We start from the raw sequence: 21929 nt of genomic DNA on the forward strand, positions 1-21929 counted from the left end.
CTTTTTTTTTTTATTTATTTTTATTGTAAACAAATGGGATACATGTTGTTTCTGTTTGTACATGGAGAAAAGGCGTACCATTTGCATAATCATACATTTACATAGGGTAATGATGTTTGATTCATTCCGTTATTTTTTCCTTCCCCCCCTCCCCTCCCACCTCTCTTTTCCTTCTATACAGTCCTTCCTTTCTCCATTCTTGCCCCCCTCCCACCCCCATTATGTGTCATCATCCGCTTATCAGTGAGATCATTCATCTTTTGGATTTTTGAGATTGGCTTATCTCACCTAACATGATATTCTCCAATTTCATCCATTTGCCTGCAAATGGCATAATTTTATCATTCTTTATGACTGAGTAATATTCCATTGTATATATGTACCACAGTTTCTTTATCCATTCATCAATTGAAGGGCATCTAGGTTGGTTCCACAGTCTGGCTATTGTGAATTGAGCAGCTATGAACATTGTTGTGGCTGTATCTCTGTAGTATGATGATTTTAAGTCCTTTGGGTATAGGCCGAGGAGTGGGATAGCTGGGTCAAATGGTAGGTCCGGAATGGGACCATTTTGCCTGGTTTCCAAATGGTTGTTGTCTTTGAGCTCTGTTGATTTAACATTCTTTATATTATGATTGTTGTTTCCTCTGTTGTTGCTTTTATCTTTGATGTTGTAATTTAATTCAACCACAACCTTCCCTTTGTAGAAAGAGGAACTCAGAGGTGACAGATTGGTGTCACCAAATCTTAGGTGAAATATTTGAGTAATCACTTTATTCTTTCTGTCACCTAATCTACTCAAACATCCAACCTTCTTTGGTCACTTGTCTCCCTTATTTCCTTTAACTCTGTTATACTTTACGATGGTATTTTATTTTCGTGGATACTGAGATTTCTTAGATCATCTGGTTTAGGAATCTCTCCTGTCATAGTCCCACATGATTGTCTTCCATCTGTCAGTTAATGACATGGCAACAGACTAGAGCACATCCTGAGGAAGCCTGTCACCCAAAGTCTTCAAATTGCGCCACATTTTGCCTTCCTAAGACTCACACCCATTGATAAAACAACAATTAAGAAGTCCAACTGCTCTTCCTACATCAGCCTTCTAAATATTTTTTTAATTTAGGTATTCTTCATTTCTCCATTTCCTATTCTTCTATCTTCCTAGTTAAGATTTCTCAATTTGTGTAAGTAATGTCAAGTAATAATATGAACATGTTTCTTCAAGTATCTTTCAAGGGTTTATTTCTGATTTCTTCCTTGTTACCTGTTCTTAACTCCTCTTTTAAGTTGTTTTATATTATTTCTGCTTTGCCTTCAGTTTCTTCTTAACTTTTAAAATTTCTTCTGCCAGCATCTTACTAAGTTATGACTTGAATAACCCAACTGGCACATGATTTTGGAAGATCCACATTTAGTTTCTTAGTGATACTAGATGGTTGAACGGCTCTCCTGATAGGACCCTCTGTCTTGCAGGCATCGAGTTAATTGCTGCATTCTATGGCTGCCTGTATGCAGGGTGTATACCTGTGACTGTCCGACCTCCTCATGCTCAGAACCTTACTGCCACATTGCCCACTGTCCGCATGATTGTTGATGTAAGTACCAACTGTATCTTACATTGTCCTCACATCATAAAATCTAGACTCAATGAAGGATCTTTAATAATTTTCCAGTTTTGTTGATCCAGGAGTGAGAATTTTCTCCTAAAAACAATCACCTTTTTTTAATCTCCAAAGTGACCATGATTATTCAGTGAAGGAACTATGGGAAAGTCGTTATTGGTGAAATATGGAATTGTGGGCATTAATCATGAACATTAAGGAGGTGAAGTTGTCGTTAGTAATTCTCCATAAAATTTGTGTCCCCTTGCTTAAAACTTGTCTGACATTTTTGCATAATAACCAAGTGTTACTTGCCAAACTCAAAATCCTCCCAAGTGCAGCTCACTTTCATTTGGTTAGTTTTGTAAATTCACTTGGTACAGCATTAAAAGATGCCCTGGTTTGAAGGTGTAGCTCAGTGGTAGAGCACTTACCTGGCGTGTATGACAGCCTGGGCTGGATCCCCAGTACTACAAGAAAAAAAATGACATCCAAATCCTGTTCTGAAGTTTATAGAAATTTTTATATATGAAAATTGAAGTTAAATCTGTATTGCATCATATCCTAATGTACTTTAAAACAGCAGGCAGTCTTGACCATGGTACTGAAAGGTTATAAAATTCTAATTTATTTAACATTTGTTTCTCTGAGAACTGCCACTCTGTCAGCAATTTGAGTCTGTAGCATAAAAGCCATATTCACCACAAATGATTTTATTTTGAAGTTTGTTTCAACAGAATGCCCTTGTTATATCCTACAAAGTGGGTCAGAAAAATAGGGAGGGGAGTTTCTTTCTATTGAGGCAGTTTTTAAGCAAAGTAGGTCACTTTGCATTTCAGTGCATAGCTGAGCAGTGTCTGTGGGAGCTTTTATTTGCATCTGTGCCCTCAGATCAGCATACATTCTATCCTGGTCAGTCTCCCCCTTCAGTAGACTGTGGCACAGACTCCTGACTTATCTGACTCCTCTCATTCCCTGAGCACTACAAAATCCACGTCTTATTTTATTCAGGTCTTCATGAAATCACAGAATTCTGGGATCCATGCTGAGAATGTAATTATGAAATATTTGAAAATTACTGTCTCAAGCAATAAATAACTTGTGTTGTGAAGAAGTCCATTTTTTCTGAGAGAATTGTTACACCTTTCCAGAAGGCAAAATGTAAAAGGAAAATATTGACTTCATTCTTTGAAAAACTGATACTACCAGCTATGGTGTATGAGTTACTTTTAGCAGCAGCCAGAGCTAAGCCTCCTGGTGCTCATTGCTATCTGTTTGTTTTCTAGGTCAGCAAAGCAGCATGTATTCTCACCACTCAGACCCTAATGAGGTTACTAAGGTCCCGAGAGGCAGCAGCAGCTGTGGATGTGAAAACCTGGCCAGCCATCATTGACACAGGTAGAAGGGAGATTTCTCCAGAACTGTTGAGGGAGCAGGAATATTCACTAGCTGAGATTTCCTAAATCCTTGTGCCAAAGACATTGACATAGCTTTTATGGCACACAGCATTCTCATCTGCTAAGACAGAGGCACAACCTAAGATCCAGTTAGCCTTGTGCTACTAAAGAACTGGCCAGCCTAACAACCAAATCCAGAGAACCAGCTCACAGTATGCTAAGAGCTCTTTAAGTTACTCTTGGCATTAAGTTTTATGCCAGATGTGATCCATTATTTTTCCACATATGGCCATGTAAAATAGTGAGGTGATCTGATCCTTGACTTTCAAGTGTGATATAGTTGAAACAGTATTATACTAGGAGTCAGAAGACCTAGTTTCTAGTTGGAGCTTTATTGCTTCCTGTCTAACCTTGACTTGAGATATTACATTTTCCTAAATTACTGCCTATCCCTACCTGACTCACATTTATTGAGAAGATCAAATACAGTATAATATGAAAATACATTGAAAACCATAACATGCACAAATTTTAACTGGTGTTCATATTAAAGGAGATGAGACCCAGGAATATCTGGAAAATTGGTGGAATAGGGAAGAGCATGGGTTTTGAACTCAGCCACTTTTAAAATTCTCATGTCTTTGCTACTCTCTTAGTATTCTTACTAACATAGACAGAACTGCCTGTAAAATGGGGGTTGTGAAGATTGAGTGATGTTGGGGCTGGGGCATAGCTCAGTGGTAGCATGCTTGCCTAGCATGTGTGAGGCACTGGGTTCAAACCTCAGCACCACATAAAAATAAATAAAATAAAGGTACTGTGTCCATCTACAACTAAAAATATTTTTTAAAAAAAGATTAAGTGATGTAAAACACACCTAGCATAGAATCATAATGATAACATCTGCTACTGAGCCTTTATTCTTACTATAATCCTGTTAAATGGCTGCTATATTTATTTATTCTTTGTTTATTTAGGTACCAAGGAGTGAACCCAGGGGGCACTTAGCCACTAAACTACATCCCCAGAGCCCATTTATTATTTTATTTATTTTTTTGTTTGTTTGTTTTCTTTGAGGCAGGGTCTTGCTAAGTTGCTGAGGCTGACTTTGAACTTAAGATCCTCCTGCCTCAGCCTCCTGAGTCCCTGAGCTTACAGGTGTGTGCCACTGTGCTTGGCTTCTAGATGGCTGCTATTTTTACCTTCATTTTAAAGATAAGACAGCTGAAGCACAGGAAAATTAAGAAAGCTGCAGAAGCAAAATGCAGATCTGGCCAGTTTGGCTTATTGCCTACCTCTTGACCATTAATTTTCTCCTACTCTGTTTTCACTAAGTACCATGTAGTATCCACCTCAGCAACATTTATGTGGATTTAATGCAGAGATGACTTGTATTTGTGCTTATTGTGTGCCAAATGCTGAACTAGATTTTTATATTTATTACTTAAAGGGAGAAGCACAGTCATATATAATATATAATACAAATGGTATGTTATTTGTGTTGGTATTAATGATGTAAATAGTTGTGGTGTGGTAATGGACTCAGTGACATTGCAGGAAGACCTAAAATGGTGGCTGTGGTACAGACAACAAGAAGTTTGTTTTAGGCATGTGAGTGGTCATGAGTGACTCAACCTTACCCAAGGGTAGGTCAAAGGTGATGGACAGAAAGAAAGTTTTTGATCTGACCAGAAATGGGCACCTATGACATGGAGATTTAAAACTCAGAATTGTTTCTTGACATTGAAAGGACATGGTTGGACCAGAGAGATCCTTGGTTTTGACATACTTATGAAATGGGGAAATTGCCGTAAATAAATGAGCAAAAAAGAAATTTTTTTAAAATTCTAGATTAACATTCTTAAAGTCTTCCAGGTGAACTTGGAGGAAAAGTGTCCCAATTTTTAAAGCTTCCTATGATTAATAGAGCATGCCCTAAATTGTAAATAATGAACTTTATTTGGAAACCAGCACATCAACAACTAATGCTTCTTAAGCAAATACTCAATCAGTTGTTGTTCTTAGTTGTGTGAATTAACTTCCCAACAGTTATATGTGGGTAGGTATTATTTTAGAGATTATCATTTAAAGAAGAGGAAGACAGACACAAAGGTCACATAGCTGAGAAAAATAGAACTAGGGTTTGAACACCTGCTTCTTACTATGCTGTATTACCTCTTACTAAACTTCTACTAAATAAATTGGCCTGATGTAGATTTACTTGTTCTTATTGTTTGATGTTGTCCTCTACACCAACTTGGCTCAGAGAGTGACATTAATGAGTTACTTGGTTAAATATGAGAAGGCCAGGCTTTTACAAATCCCAGAAGCTAAATTCAGCCATAGCAAAGCCACAGAAAACCAGTTGAAGAGCAGTAGTTTTCATGTTCCAGCATGTCTGAGATGTTTTTTTCTTTTCATTGCAGATGATTTACCCAGGAAAAGGTTACCTCAGCTATATAAACCACCCACACCTGAGATGTTGGCATATCTTGATTTTAGTGTCTCCACAACTGGCATGCTTACAGGAGTGAAGGTAGAGTTGTTTGGATGTATTCATTCACTCACCAAAGGCTGCTGATATGCCAAACTGCAGTAAACAGAGATGACCACTGTCCCGGAGACTTCAGATGTAGAGGCCAGCTGGTTGAACCAAAAGCCAGTAGGCGGAGGATCAAGGGTCCCTGCTATATTTAAATAAAAGCATTGGCTTTTCCGGAATATGTTATCCCAAGGAATTTGGATTATGAAGTGTCTGAACCTAGCATAGATCCTTACAAATAATAAGACTTCTTATTAAAGTCAGTAGGCAGTTATATTATAAAATACTTTATAATATTGCAGTATAAAATGCAGTATTAACTAATGAACAGAAATATGATATCTAATTTAGATTAAACTTTGTGGAAATAAAAATATATATCATTTGATGAGTTTGGGAAATCGAAACTTTTCAAAGCTGTATCTCTGCCTGTGGAGTGCCAGTTCCATCCTGTTCCATGTTCCTTGCTTTGCAGATGTCCCACTCTGCAGTTAATGCTCTTTGTAGAGCCATCAAGCTCCAGTGTGAGTTGTATTCTTCTCGGCAGATCGCCATCTGCCTCGATCCTTACTGTGGACTTGGCTTTGCACTCTGGTGTCTCTGCAGGTAGGGATGGAAAAGCCAGAGAAATAGAATGTGTGGGTACACTTGGGTTTTAACAATCTTATCCTTCCTTTTGCTTTCTTATTTGATAATGTTTCAGTAAAATGCTGATGTTTCTAGAATTTATGCACCTGATGTGTATCTGATGTTTGTTTAGTTTTGTCTGCATTCCCCTTTTTCTCTTCTGTTAGTTTGTGTCTGTACTAGAGATTGAATTCAGGGCCTCACACATGCTAGACAGGTGCTCTACCACTGAGCTACATTTCCAGCCCTTTTTATTTTTTATTTTGGGACAGGGTCTTGCTCAGTTACCCAGGCTGGCCTTGACTTGTAATCCTCCTGATTCAGCCTTCTGAGTTGCTGGGATTATAGGCATGCGCCACTGAGTCCAACCTCTTCTGTTAGTTTTTTGCCTCGTACAAAATAGCAGTGATCTTGTTACCTGCTCTCTGCTCCATCCTGTAATTCTTGTTTTAGAAGCAGAGCCAAATAAAAGAATGATTCTTGGATGAAATATGACATGTTTTGACAGCCAGAATATACCCCCTAGGCTTGGCAGGAAGGAGTATGATGGGATAGGATGACAGCATGTGGCTGGAAAGTAGCATGTTTGCCCTGGGCAGATTGCTTCTTGAGAAATAGCAGGTCCCAGCTCCTTCCACCATCTGCCCAGGAAACCTTATCTCAGACCTGCATCTTCACCTTCTGGGTTGACAAAAATGACTGTAACTTGACATCCTCCTCCTGTGTGCCCATCTTTGTAGGGCAGGTTTGTCCACTTAGGGTCCAAAATAGGAACTTCAGCATTATTTTCAGCTTCTCCATTTATGTCTCACTTCTAATGGAATGTTCTGTCCTTTGGCTCAGTTGTTCCTGTGCCTTTATGTATAACACTGGCACATACCTGTGATCCCAGCATCTGAGGAAACTGAGGCAGGAGAATCAAAGATTTAAGTCTCCCTCAACAACTTAGTGAAATCCTGTCTCAAAATAAAAAATATAAAAAGACTGAGGATGTGACTTAGTGGTAAAGCACAACTGGATTCAATCCCCAGTACGACAAAAAATAATTTCTGGGTCTTTCAGAATAAAAAACAGCTCCTTTTGTGGCTCATAATTGTGATGACTGGGCTTTCACACCATTGTGTGAGATGTGCCTCCCTCAAACCTAGTTATAACATTGGCACATTACTCATCTATGTTGTGGAAAAAATAAATAATAAGGCTTACCCAGACCTTATGACTTCAATCTCCAGAGGTAGCAACCACACCCCAGTATGTTTTAAATGCAGGATTCCTGAGCTCCTAGTGATTCCGATCTAGATTATGCATATGATATGTGACACTGCCATTTCTTTCTTTTTATTCTGACTTGAGGGTCAGGGTTCAAACCCACCTTACCCTTACCTGTACTGTTGTGAACCTCTTCTGTTTCTCAGCCTTAAATGGTTCAAGTCTCCAATCCCTACTCCCAAGTTGCTGGTTTTGCCCCAACTTAAAACCACACTCTAAGAGTAAAAGTCTGACCTTTTTCGTAGGGCAGTTAAGCCCTTTCATAGTTTGGGCCCAACTCTTTTGGCCTCACCTCCCCTTGTACCTTGTGATCTAGGATTTCACTAGAATTTAGTTCTTTTTTCTTGTGTTTTTGGTTTGGGGATTGAACCCAGGAGCACTTAATCACTGAGCCACATTCCCAGCCCTTTTAATTTTTTATTTTGAGACAGGGTGTCATTAAGTTGCTTAGGGCCTTGCTACTGAGCCTCGCTTTGAACTTGGAATCCTTCTGCCTCAGCCTCCTGAATCACTGGGATTATAGGCATGCACCACTGTTCCTGATTGGAATGCTATTTCTGACAGTCTTACAGACTCCCTATTTCTCTGCCTTTACATATGCTTTTCTTCTGCCTGAAATATCCTGCCCCTACTCCCACTCCCAGACGCTCAAATTCCTGCTCATTCAAGCCCCAGCTCAAGTGCTACCTTTCACTGAAACCCCACCACCCCTGCCTCATCTTTCTCAACTTGAATGGATTGTTCTTTATTCTGTGAACTTGGTGTTCTCTATTCACATCTGTTACCACACCTACTACAGTTTGCTTTATTTTATGGCTACTATGTCTTGTGAGTTGCAAGGGAATAAGACTGATTCTTAGATCTTGATATCTAATGTGACCCTCTGCTACCCTTCCCACTCAGCAAATATTTGCCAAGTTATGGTGGTCTAAAACATCAAGGTATCTAGGATCAATTGATAATATCAGCTTTTGTCTTTCTTCATTACAGTGTCTATTCAGGCCACCAGTCCATCTTAATTCCTCCTATGGAGTTAGAAAATAATCTTTTCCTCTGGCTCACCACCGTCAACCAGTACAAAATAAGGGACACTTTCTGCTCCTACTCAGTAATGGAGCTTTGCACTAAAGGACTGGGAAACCAAGTGGAAGTGCTTAAGGTAAGAAGCAAGCACAAGTAACTAGTTCTAAAAGGTTGTAAAATAAGGGGCCAGGGCATGACAATACCAGAGTAAGGGTTCGCAGACTCATTTGCCTATTTCTAGCCAGACAATTAATGGATATTTTGTAAACTTCAAGAAGTTTAACCCTTCTCCCTTCCTAACTTAGTATACACTTTCAGAGTCTAACCTGGTTCACTTTGTGGAGCAGGCAAAACTGGATGAGACACTAAGTGGAGATGACTTTATGTAGAGATAAAAGGGAACTGTGACCTCCCATAGAATTTTCTCAATAGAATTTGAAATCTCAGCATATGAGATTCGGGACTGCCCCAGAGCTACAGGTAGCTCATTCATGTGTGTATCCAATGATCATATTTCTGTCATATGAGAAGGTTGAAAAATACCGAATTTTCTTTAAGAGAGAAATATGACTTTAAGAAGGCAAGAAACAAAGGTTAGATATCCAAGGTTCTAGATTTATTTTTCTCTTAGTCCCAGAAAGTAGGAACTAATCTAAGGTTCAGAAATGAGGAAAGATAAAATGTATTATTGAAAAGTTCAAGATTTTTAGATAAAAACAAAAAGATAATGAGCAGATTTACATGTGGGTAATGATTTTAGAGGAATGTTTATTTTTCTTCTTTTCTAAAAGCTGTTTTTCTCTGTGTGTCTGGGCCAAGAAAATAGTTCCTCAGCTTTTCCTTACCAAAGAGAGAATAGTGGTCCTATCTAATTCAGTTCTCTCCTGATCCTACTAACTTAGCTCATGGCGTGGGTATCTTACAGACAAGAGGGATTAACCTCTCCTGCATCCGGACCTGTGTGGTGGTGGCAGAGGAAAGGCCCCGCATTGCCCTCCAGCAGTCCTTCTCCAAGCTCTTTAAAGACATTGGTCTGTCCCCTCGGGCCGTCAGCACCACTTTTGGATCAAGAGTCAATGTAGCAATATGTTTACAGGTGATGTCTGCTAGCAAACAAAGCAGGAATGTGAGGTGCCCCGAGCATAGGCCAGACTGCTGGGCGCTCCCCCAGTTCTGTTCACTTGCTGTGAGACTTTAGGTTTTTATTTTGCCCTCTCTTTGTCTCATTTTTCTCTTTGTAAAATAAAAAAGTCTCATACTTCACAGGGTTGTTTGCAGAATCACAGGGTTAGTAGGTCAGAGCATTTAGAGTGGGCTGGCAGACAGGCATCAGTGGGAATGCTCACTCTTGGTAGTAGTGATGTGGTCCGTGATGAGCCAGGAAGCCTTCTGAGTCCTATTTGGATTTTATTTTTATCTGTCTCCTCCATATTTTGCACTCCCTGCCCTCCAAAAACAAAGCACAAATAAGCCCGTATTCTCTTTTTCAGTCAGATGTCGTTCTTGGGGGTGAATCACAGAAAAGGGACCAGAACTGATTTTATGCAGTTTGGAGGCTAAAAAGGCAAATGCAAGCATGGATGAAAGTGAGAGTGAAAGGCACATGCAGATGGATAGGTTCTGGTTTTCTTTGTGGTCAAGTGACTTGGCAGGAAGTATCATGGCACTTTCACCTTGGAGCCCCACCGAGGCTCCTTAATGTCAGCTATGTCAGTGATGGTTTTGAAAATCCACCGACTGTTGGCTTGTCTCATCCCAGGGACGGAAATAATCCTCAGCTTGGTAATGTTTCAGTGCTGCTGTAGTCCATGATGGAGGGAGGGCAGGAAGCCTCCTTTACTAGGGAAGGAAAGGGGAAAAACTCTAGGAGATCACCAGGCCAGGAGTCTTTTCACCCTGCCTCACTTGGTTGAAGAGAAAGTGAGCTTTTAAAATAGAGTAGATGACCAGGAGTGGTGGCACAGACCTGTAATCCCAGTGACTTGGGAGGCTGAGGCAGGAGGATCACAAGTTCAAGGCCAACTTCTGCAGCTATTGAGACCCCATCTCAAAATTTTTTTAAAAAGTGGGGGAACTGGGAGGGAGAGAGGAAGAGATGAAGGAAAGGGGAAATACCAGGGAATAAATTATATTGACCAAATTATATGGTTATCTCATGTGCATGTACAAATATACAACAGTGGATCCCATTATTATATGATGCACCAATAAAGAGGTGGAAAAAAGGGAGAAGCTAAGAATTTCACTCAGTGATTGAGCAACCCTAGGTTCAGTACCCAGTATGGTGAAAAATAAATGTGCTTGCCTAGCATGATAAGACTCTGGGTTCAATTCCCAGCATCTCAAAAAAATAAAAATAAAAAGCAAATTTCATATAAGTAAAACATATATATGTACATATACATATACACATATATGTAATTTGCTTTTTATTTTTATACATATGTAAATAATAAAACAGAGGGAGTCTTTTGTGCTTGTGGTTAAATTACCTATTTCTTGATCTGGAAGTGTGAATTATGGAAAAACGGTTCATTTTTTAAATAAACTGTATTGATTTGTTTTTCTTTAGGGAACCTCAGGGCCTGATCCAACTACTGTATATGTAGATCTGAAATCATTAAGACATGACAGGTATGGAGGATTGATTGTGCTCATTCCCTATTAGAGTTCCTAAGCATGAAGAATTCTGACCCTCAAAGCCAGTATTTCCCCTCTTTCCTTTTGTATTTGTATCTTCCCATAGCAGCATGGGAAGAAATTCATTTTTCCATTCATGCCCGACAAGATTTTCATTTTATAAAAAGAAAGCTTTAATTCTAACAGTTGTTGCACTAGTCTTTAATATTAAAATGTAATGCTTACTTTCTACCTGTGTAAAAATACTTTGCGACTTTGATATAAATTAAACTAAAATGGACAGTCCCTTTTAGAGTCTAAAAATAAAAGATAGAATAGACATGATACATGAGGCAGGGTAGGGTTTTTGAAATAAGATTCTGTCTGAACCCCAGGGGTAAAAGCCTGCCACCTCCTCCTCCGTGTATAAGGAAATTTTAGTTTTGTCTCAAGGCGAGCACTGGCCAGTGAGACCTTCGCAGGCCACACTGGCGGGTGTTCCCTGGTGTGTCTCAGGCAAGGACCCAGCCTGCACAGGTGGCGGGCCTCTCTTAGGGAGCATTCTCACTGGGGAGATTTGCCTCCTGCCCCACGGACATTTGACAATGTCAGGAGATGTTTTGGGTTGTCAAGACAAGGGCTGCTACTGACATCTAGTGGGAAGAGGCCGGGGATTGTTGCTAAACACCCTGCAATAAAAAATTATGTGACCAGAATGTGAGTTGGAGAAACCCTGCTCTAGCAGGAGAAGGAGAGACCAATTAGAGGTCATGGGAAGGTAGTAGACATGATGGAATTCTTTTTTAGAAATGTTTGAGTACATTAACTACTATCCCTTTGCAGGGTTCGTCTTGTGGAACGGGGTGCCCCCCAGAGTCTGCTGCTCTCGGAGTCTGGAAAGGTACTCTCTCCTGCTAAGTTGTTGAGAGGGTGGGCCGTGTGGCAAGGTGGGTCACTGTAAAGAGACGTGAAACCAGGTGAAATACTTGTATCTAAGGCAAAGAGTTGTTTGAAATCTGCAGAAGTTCAGCACACTTTCATCCTAACTAATACTTTTAAACTCACATGGGTACATAAACAAGAATATTGGACTTTCTTAATTTCCATAGATTTTTAGGAAATCCAGTGGACATGTTATTTTTATTGGCAAACCAGCAAAATGGAATGTTCATTGTATACAAGGTGTATAGAAAAGCAAAGTTTAAAAACAACTGAGTCTATCTTTATAAATATTAAAGTTGAAAGAAAAGTCAGAGTGGAGAAGAGATTAAATATACTGGAGAGAGCACTCCATAGGTTAGGTTTCCTGGTTAGAGTGAGAATTTACAGGTGGAAGGAGAGGTCTGTTCAGTAGTGGTTTGCTAACTCTGATGACCACCTGTGTCAGCCCACAGGAGCCTACTCTGGTATCTCTCTCCCTTGTGAACTCCTCACAATGGCATGGGGGTCAATATTGCCTCATCAGATCTGTGTTTGCCACAGTCCAGTCAGGCATGCCACTCGAACAAGAATGAGTGCAATTCCTGTCCAGATTAAAGGGAGCAGTTTTCTTTTCTTTCTTCCTCAAGGTTTTAGATATTGAGCCAAAATAATCATAGTAGGGTTTCTGGAATAACTTCAGACTTTAGAAAACCAACATAAAAAAGATTCAAGAGGGTAGGACAACGGTTAACCAGTGAGGTCTTTCTTTTGTTCAGCTCCCAGCCATTCTCTCAGCCAGCACCTGTTTCTTCCCTTTTTGTCCTGCGGAAGATCCCAGGCATGTGAGGATGTCTTTCATGATCCCAGGAACATGGATATCTTTTTGTTCTTCTGTGAAACTGCCCTCATGCTGCCCTCTCTTACTTGTGCCGTTCCCCTCACTAGTCCTAGCTGATGACCAGAGTGGAGTCTCAGGCCATCCCTCCCTGCTGCTGTTCTGTTTGAAGGGGTTTATGCTGTCTTTCCTGTGAACAGGATAGGGCATGAGAAAGGGTGGTTATGTGCTTAAGTTTTCTACAGAATCTTGCTGTTATGATCCTGGTCAGCAGTTTCTTATTCCTCTGAAGAGATGGTGGACAGGTTCCCTTTTTTATTTTTGGGGTGAATTTTATTAGACTTCTGGTCTCCACTGAGCTGAGGAAGATTCAGTGGGAGCAAAACAGAGGATGTCACTATTTATCCCCTCAAGTCAGCCACTTCAGTGATGGGTACTTCATCAACTCCTCGCCTTTCTGCCACTTCCACATCACCAGCAGGTCATGGCACATTTCCTAGAGGTCATTAGATTTCCTCAAACCCAATGTTTGTGTTTTCCCTTGATTCTTAGATTTTACCTGGAGTGAAAGTGGTTATTGTTAATCCTGAGACCAAAGGGCCTGTTGGAGACTCTCACTTAGGTGAGGTAGGTATACCTTTCATTTTTACTCTGAAAAGTCAGTAGCAAAAGACTTTAGGGTTCACATCCTAGAAGCTAGTGAAACTGGATTTAACTTCCTTCATTGTGAATAGTTCATTTTCTATAAGGCAGGAGTCTAAAGTAGACAGAAAAAGGAGATTGAAATGGGATCAAGAGAAGATTTAGGGGGCCGGGGAGATAGCTCAGTCAGTAGAGTACTTGCCTTGCAAGCACAAGGCCCTGGGTTCAATCCCCGGCACCACAGGAAAAAAAAAAGAGAAGATTTAGGGCTAGGGATGTAGCTCAGTGTAGAGCACTTTTCCCAATGCAGAGAGAGAGGAGAAAATTTAGGTTCCCAAACTAGAAGTAATCCCAGGTCTGTCCACTGTCATTCCATTAGTTTGAAAGGAAGTTGCAAATCCTACCTATGAAGGGCTGTAAATGAAAGGAGCTACATATATAAAGTTTTAAAAATAAATGCAAATTTTATATTCTAAACTGTATTCATTTTAGTGTTAGTATAAAATACTCAAAAACACTTTTTTTCCCCCAAATCTTTGAGGGACACTAGTGTTTGATACTATAGTTTAATGGAAAGAGTCTTGTTAACTGCAGAGGCCAGATGAGCTGGGTTCCACCAGTTATGCTTGTCAACACTGAGCAAGTTAGTTCTCTCTGGGCCTCTTCCCCCATCCATAAATAGCCTACTCAACAATGAAGGAAAATCATAAGTTAATGCAAATAGTGCCTGTCTCATAATTCTCAAGAAATAGTGTCTGCTGTTGTTATCATGGCTGTCAGCTATTGCTTACAATGTCCTGTGGTGTTTCCCTGAGAACTTTGTACCACAGAAGCATAGACATGGTTGCTTGGTACAGTTGTGGTACTCTAGAAGCATGTGCAGCCTCTAGAGCCAGCCAACTCCTAGTTTCTGCATCTTAGGTGAATTACTCATGCTTGTTTATTCATCTGTAAAATGGGAATAACAATAGTGTGAGTTACATTGTCATTTCCTATATGTCAGAATCATCTGAAGTCAGGCATATAAAGTGCTTACCTCACTGTTCAGCACATCATAAACACTAAGTTAATGTCAGCTGCCCTTATTGCTGTAGTTGTGTTACTAGTATAAAAATGAAATTTTACAAAATCACAATAATCTGTCCTAGAAAAATTGAAGTGATATGGTCTATTCCTGTTGAAATGTGACCAGTGCCCTTTTCTTATAGATCTGGGTAAATAGTCCCCATACAGCCAGTGGCTACTACACCATCTACGATAGTGAGACTCTTCAAGCTGATCATTTCAACACTCGCCTCAGTTTTGGGGATGCTGCACAGACACTCTGGGCTCGGACCGGATACCTTGGGTTTGTCCGCAGGACTGAGCTCACAGCAGCCACTGGAGGTATCTTCCACCACTTCTCCCCATTCGAGCTCTTTCATTTCTATATCACTGACTGGCTTCCTTCCACCTGTCTGAGCCATGTGAAGTGTATTTAATTGTTGCCTTCAATGCCTCTTGAACCCATAAGTGAATTTGTATTCATTTGAGGTAACACTGCTCTCTGAAGTGTCTGGGAGGGGAGCACTCGGGAATTGCATGAACATCCTGGAACTGAGTATTGGTATTGCTAGACAGCCAGAGATGGACCTGAAGATGAGTAAATGTACAGCCCTGTGGGGCTGAGCCCAAACCCCCAACAAGCTCCTGGGCGAGTGTTACCTGCTTACCCCTGCACACAGTTTTGGAAATAGGAAGAACAGCCCTAATCATAGGGATGTGGAGGGGGCAGGAATGGTAATTCTGGGGAACCATTTTGCTTCTCATGTTGGGAATAAGCCTGTACTTCGACAAGGCTCTCGTGTAGCATTTCTTCCAGTCACCCTCCGTCCTGTTGATCAGCATGGTTTCTCTGCTATCCAGTTTCAACCTTTTCTTCCCGACTGGCATTAATAGCCCCTTGAAAGTACCCAACACTAACTGCACCACACACTGCAGAACTGACATAGGTAACTTGCTGCACTTTAAAGTTCTAAGTTGGACCTTATCTCCTTGCAGTTGTTCCACACTGAGCAGGCGCCATCATTTTTCGTAAGAGCACATATGAACCCTGTGCTTTTAGCTCCAACATTATATTGTACTCAGTATGTGTCTGAACCACATGTATATTCTTTCCGTCAGAGCGCCATGATGCATTGTATGTGGTGGGAGCTTTGGATGAAACACTGGAGCTGCGAGGATTACGATACCACCCAATTGATATTGAGACCTCAGTGTCTCGGGTCCACAGGAGCATTGCTGAATGGTAATTTCCCCCGCACAGACTGTTCTCTACCTCAGCTCTAGAGTGATTCAAAACTGATCAGTTTAGTCAGCCATTCATACTGAATACCTATCTGCAGACCAGAAACTCCATGGCAAGTTAGAAAATAAATTGACTTTTGTCTTGGATGAATGATCTGCTATGCAAAGCCTATTCACAGGAGCCAGAGAAGGCCATGGAGATACCAGGGAACACTGAAGTTCATTCTCTGAACACTGGAACTGAGTCTTTTTTAAGAATAGACTCTTTCAATTAGACGGGACTAGCAGATCATCTGCCTGCCTCTAGGAAGTTCCTGTAATATGGTGGGAAGAATCATAACTTTAAGGTCAAAAGACTCTTTGTGTGTTGGGGTCGGGGTAATGAGGATTGAATCCAGGGGCACTTTACTACTGAGCTACATCCCCGTCTCTTATTTTTTAAGATAGGGTCTCAATGAGTTGCTGAGACTAGCCTCAAACTTCCTGAGTAGCTGGGTTACAGGCCTGCAGGCTAGAACTCTCCCCCCTGCTTCCTGATTGGCAGCATTTGTTCTTAAATTGTCAGTGAGGAACAAATTAAAAAGAATCAATGCTACTTTCTCATCCAATTCCCTCTCACAGCAGGAATTACCCCTGTGTTTTCCCTGATAAAGGATATCATCCTACCTCATAATGACTTAAAATTCCTTAAAATGAAAACCCTGTGGTTTTTACCACTTGTTTTCATTCTGGGTTCTTGACTACAAATCCATCTACTTTCTTTCCTATCCATTTAATAAGTCTGCATAAGTTTTTCCCCCTGCTAAATAGCCACAATTTTTCTGATGGTTGCTCATGCTTTCCACATACTACTTTTTCTAAAGATGTTCTTGCCTAGGTCAGAATCTCTCCCCAGAATAATACCTGAACCACACTCTGACCAAGGCAAGAACGCTTTTAGACAAAAAAGTGTCTGGAAAGCATGCAGAGAAACTTTATGCCATGGATACCTTCAAATTGTAGATGTTGACTTTTATTGCAAGCAGATATCGTGTTCGGTTTTTCTTAATGATCTGAACCACTTTATAAAGTTTAACACTGTATATCACAAGTCAGGTCATATGTTGTAACCCAGTAACCCCACTCAATGGAAATTGACTTTCTATCTCACAGCACTTTTACACATAGGGAACACTTGCTCATATGAAATCAGACAGGCTCTCTTCATGTTGAGTTTAGAATATTATCTAGAGCTGGACACAATGGCACATGCTGTAGTTTCCCATCTACTTGGGAGGTTGAGGTAAGAGCATTACAAGTTCGAGGCTATCTTGGGCAACTTAGACCCTGTCTGGAAATAAAATTTAAAGGGCTGGGGATGTTGAACTTAGCAGCAGAGCACTTGCCTAGCATGTGGGAGGCTCTGGGTTTAATCCCTAGTACCACAAAAAATAGATAAATTTTAAAAGAATGTTATCTTGGAGCTCTTTCATTGCAAATAACAGAACCTCTCTTCAAAAAAGTTTAAGTGAAAGAAAAAGCCATACGTACATTGACTTCATTTTCTCTGAGCTTCTTTGCATCTCTGGCCATCCCAGAATGTCCAAATACACATGTCCTCAGTTCTAATGACCAGCTGCCAACTGTCAGTCCTTTCCCAGACCCCAGGAGATTTTGGATGACTCGTTTATTAGCTGTGGTCACTGGGGTAGGGTCATTACAACATGACTTCTGGTCTCCTGGTTGGGATCCAGGAGAGAAAGCAGTTCTCAGAGAAATGGGCATAAGTCTTGGAAGATACTGTAAAAGATGGTTGGAAATGTAATGACACATTAACCAAATTTTATTGAAATTTCAGTGCTGTGTTCACGTGGACCAACTTGCTTGTGGTGGTTGTGGAACTGTGTGGCTCTGAACAGGAAGCTCTTGATCTGGTTCCTTTAGTGACCAATGTGGTCCTAGAAGAGCATTACCTCATCGTTGGTGTCGTGGTTGTGGTGGACCCAGGTGTTATCCCAATCAACTCCAGAGGAGAGAAGCAGAGGATGCACCTCCGTGACAGCTTCCTGGCTGACCAGCTAGACCCCATCTATGTGGCTTACAACATGTAGCATCCTTGTGGGGGCTGCCGAGGCCTGCCCAGGAGTCAGAGACTGAAGACCCGTGGCTAGGAGCTAGTTTCCAAATGATGTGAAATAAGCTGAGATGCCTGCATTACATCTTTCATCTCATCCTGTGGAATTCTGCAATCATACAACACGCAGGAAAGGGGAATTCTGTGATGGGAAATGAAAAAAATGTTAACAGTCTGTTAGACCTTAGCTTTGACATAGCGTGAGCAACACGTTACTAAAGCAATTATTTGCATGTTGCATTTTTTTCATCTGTTGTACATATTTGTATTTTTATCTAATGCCATTTTAGAATTTTTTAAGGGAGTTTAATGAATTCACATGAAGGGGTAGTCTGAATTATACAGTTACCCGCTCTGTACTGTATTTTGCTATTTTCCCTTAGCTAGATGTTCTGTGGGTTTTGTTAATATGAAACTACTCAGCTTACTTTCAGTCAACTCATAAACAAATCAGTTAACCCACTGAATATGAGAATTACTTTATATATATACATACACATATATATATGTAATTCTTGACTGTAAAACATTTTGATCAGTGTTTAAACATGTAAATAAGAATACACATAATTCAGCTGAACAATTGGCACATATAATTACAGCAACCAAAGTAGAAACATTTCTACTTCGAGAGAATTTCAATATTCTCTTAATGTAGTGATATTGACTAGGTAACTAAAAAGCGCAAATCGCAGGTTTTGCTGCACATTGTTTATGTCTTTGTTGGCTGGTGTATTTTATAAACTAAATCTGCCTATGGTTGTTTTTAAAGCTTGCATTCCCGATATCAGCTTAAGCTTCTAAGGATTCAGTCTGTATGAGCTGAAAATCTTCATTTAAAAATCAAAACTTAAGAAAAAGCAGAGATTTATCAGATTTTTCCTACGTATTCTAAGGAACACAATAGTTCATTCTGGCCCTGGTGTTGGAACTATCTTTCACGTTGAGTGACTATAGAAGAATTTAGAATGTCCTCTTTTTCCAGGCCCCTTAATCTGCCTACAGTTCATACATAGAGCTTTTGTTTTCTGAAAATTGAGGAGTGCCCACTGTCCTTTCAGTTCATAAGGGAAGAGCATTTAAAATCAAGAATAATAGACTGGGAGGGCAGTGGGATCAGAGATCACATGGAACTGTAAGGCCACATAACTACACATCTCAAAACTGATCAGTTTGCTTTGCCATAATAGCCAGGCTTATGCTGAAATAGGGGAAGTCCAATGTATGCAAGAAACGCTTATGAAATAACTGTTGTCCAGGCCAAGCAGACTGAGTGTGGAACTGAGTTTAGCCTCTGGCTCAGTTTCCTTACTTTGGTCTGATACTTCATGTATTTGAATATAGTTAAATTTTATTATTTTTTTCTTACAGAAATATTTTTTAAAATTAACCTCAAAAGTGAAAAGAATTAACTTGTTAAATCAGAGTGGTTCTCTTTGAACCATTCTGATTTATTGTGTAAATATTTATTTAGACTATTTTAATAATACATATTATTTACCCCACTGTAACATCATGTAAACTAAATGTGTTTTTAAACAATTTTTAAGACTTGTAATTACCCTGAAAATAAGGTTTATAAAGCAAAGACCAGACCCTTCACTAGGGCAGCACTCCCAAGCCGCCTTTACAGTCTCATGACTCGGAGCCACTTTATGACTGACTCCCTTTTATGTAGTTCTTTTTCTCCCAGCTCATTCTCCACAGAGGGAAGACCTCAAGATACTTTGCAGTTCAGATCTCTTTTTCAGTGTTTTAGAGGGAATTAATTTACATGGGGAAGGTTCTAGCACATACAGAAAAGAAGCATTTCCACTGGGGCAAATGAAAATCCCAGTGTCCAGCAGTGGTTGGTTTGCAGAGAAATCACCTGCTTATTTGAAAAGTAACACTCTTAAAACAATTTTTAATGACTAACAAAAGCAGGGGAGGCTGAGTATGAACTAGTTCTATTCTCCATAATCTCTCAATTCTAAGAAATTATAAGCAGACTCTAGCCTATGGATTGGTTGGTGATTCTTTCAAACACGAGCATTGTATCAGCATCTAGGGACACATTTTCAACTATAAATGTATTGTGAGCCACATCTGTAATTTTCGATTTTCTAGTAACCATATTTTAAAAAGTAAAGAAATAGGTGATATTGATTTTAATATGTTTAACCCAGTGTATCAAAAATACTTTTTCATTGTGAAATCAGTATGAAATTAGTGAAATATTTTACTTTTTTGGTACTAAGTATTTGAAATCCAGTGTGTATTAAATGCATCTCAGTTTGATTAGTCATATTTCAGTGCTTCAGTAGCAAATGTTAGGCTAGTAGCAATCATATTGGGCAGCAAAGATCTATATTCATTCCTTCAAGTTCATTATCCATTCATCTCAGAGTGTGGCCAACTCTCAGTCATTTTGGGCTGTTTATCTAGTTTTGTCGGTCCTCAAGCCTCTATTTATCTTTGTTTTTCCTTTCTGACATGTGACTGCTTTACTGATTTCTTGCATATCCCCCAAAGTGGACTGTGCTAGTAGAAGAAAGAAAACTGAAAGCTGTCCTTGGGAACCTCATCAGTAACTCCGTAAAGTTTTCTGGAATGATGGAAGAGTTCAGTCTTAGCCTTGACAGTGTTTGTGGGGTCATCTGCAGATTGAATGTCTATCTTAAGGTTTATTGCAGACTTGAGTTAAAAAAAAATTTTTTTTTTTTTTTCCTCTTGATGACAGTACTCTTGCCCTTCCACATAAAGTGGAACTGTTGTGGTAGAACTGATTCTCAAAACAGGCCTAAGAGGGCATTACTGATAACAACCACAACCTTCCCACAGCCTTTCCAGTTCTCAAAAACACTTTCTGCCTGGGTTTTATGCTGTGGGGTGGACGTGACACTTAGCAGCATGCCCCATCTTGATTAAGAGAAATCTTTTGATCTTAAAGTTTCAGGACTTCTTTCTGGTCCTCAGCAGAAGTAACTTGAAAAGTTTTTAGGCCCTTTAGAGCTAGCTAACACAAGCTGTCTTGTACATCGGGGGAGACTTGGAATGCCCCATCTTGCTAATTGGCATCAGTGAACCCGTATAGTCTTTAATTCTTGCTGCACAAAGAGCCCAGTTCTCCTCAGTACCTAGCTCTTTTCCCTGCAGTTGTGTTGCCTCAGGCTGTTTAGGGACCATTGCCTCTGTTGGTCGCTGTGTCGCCTTTCGTCCTGGGACAGTGTTGGCTTAAGCTTTCCTTGAATCAACAAAGGGCCTGAGGCCTTAGATTTGTGTTAAGGTCTCCGCCCCAGGCACGGTGCTCAATATCTTGGCCAAATAACATTACTATTCTTGAATATCCAGGAACCTTTCAGACTAAGCAAGAGGGAATTATCACCTCGCCCTCAAACTCCAACATGATCTATGCCTTATGTTATTTTTGTTGTCTGCTTCAATGTAAATCAAGAGTGTTTGGAGCAAGAAGCTGCAGTACTCCAAATACACAATAGGCCTTTTCTTTACCATTCATACCTTTCTGATTTAGGTATATATAGATGGGCCTTATTTGTCCAGAGAAAGAGATTGTAAAAGATATAAGAATAATTTTTTAGTCCTAAATGCTGTTCTGTTTACGTTCGTCATATATTTACCTGTGTCAAATTTCAAACTGTAGTACTGTGTAATTATGTATAAAGGGTTTTTTTTATTTATTTGAAATTAGACTAGATATACGTTTTTAAATTTAACATCTGGCTGGACAGTGTTCTGTTAACTCATTGAATGTGTTTCCTTTGTCTTGTGTTAATAAATATTGATGCCTGATTATGTTTAATTCTTCCTGCATTGGGTGGGGGCTCGGGAATTGATTGATTTTTTGTGTGTATGTGCAGCTATATGTCTTCCTATATCCCCAGCCCAGGAATTGGTGGATTTTAAATTGACTTCAGACAGTAAGACCCAACAGCAGCTGGAGTGATGTAAGGAAAGTGAACACAGATATCCAAACTCCGTGTGATTAAAGGAAGTGAGGTGTTAAGGAACAACAGTGTCACTTAAAATCAATCAAGAGGGGGCTGGG

At 40.0% G+C, this 21929-nt stretch overlaps 1 protein-coding gene and 1 non-coding gene across 2 annotated transcripts in view; both read left to right on the plus strand.

Annotated features, from left to right (window-relative positions):
* Dip2b (disco interacting protein 2 homolog B) overlaps positions 1-21673 on the plus strand; it is a 240745-nt gene extending 219072 nt beyond the window's left edge. Inside the window, 12 exon segments of the mRNA XM_047551774.1 lie at positions 1480-1601; positions 2894-3005; positions 5431-5540; positions 6022-6152; positions 8433-8601; positions 9391-9561; positions 11038-11099; positions 11928-11985; positions 13393-13467; positions 14691-14868; positions 15646-15769; positions 17606-21673. Coding sequence (XP_047407730.1) covers positions 1480-1601; positions 2894-3005; positions 5431-5540; positions 6022-6152; positions 8433-8601; positions 9391-9561; positions 11038-11099; positions 11928-11985; positions 13393-13467; positions 14691-14868; positions 15646-15769; positions 17606-17858 — 1565 coding nt within the window. The 3' untranslated portion in view covers positions 17859-21673.
* On the plus strand, positions 7248-7350 carry LOC124984151 (small nucleolar RNA U13). The gene has a single exon (XR_007108609.1). It is a non-coding gene; the product is annotated as a small nucleolar RNA U13 (small nucleolar RNA).
* Positions 21674-21929: the final 256 nt, after the last annotated feature.

Source organism: Sciurus carolinensis, chromosome 4 (assembly GCF_902686445.1).
Source record: "Sciurus carolinensis chromosome 4, mSciCar1.2, whole genome shotgun sequence".
NCBI classification, from domain to species: Eukaryota; Metazoa; Chordata; class Mammalia; order Rodentia; family Sciuridae; genus Sciurus; species Sciurus carolinensis.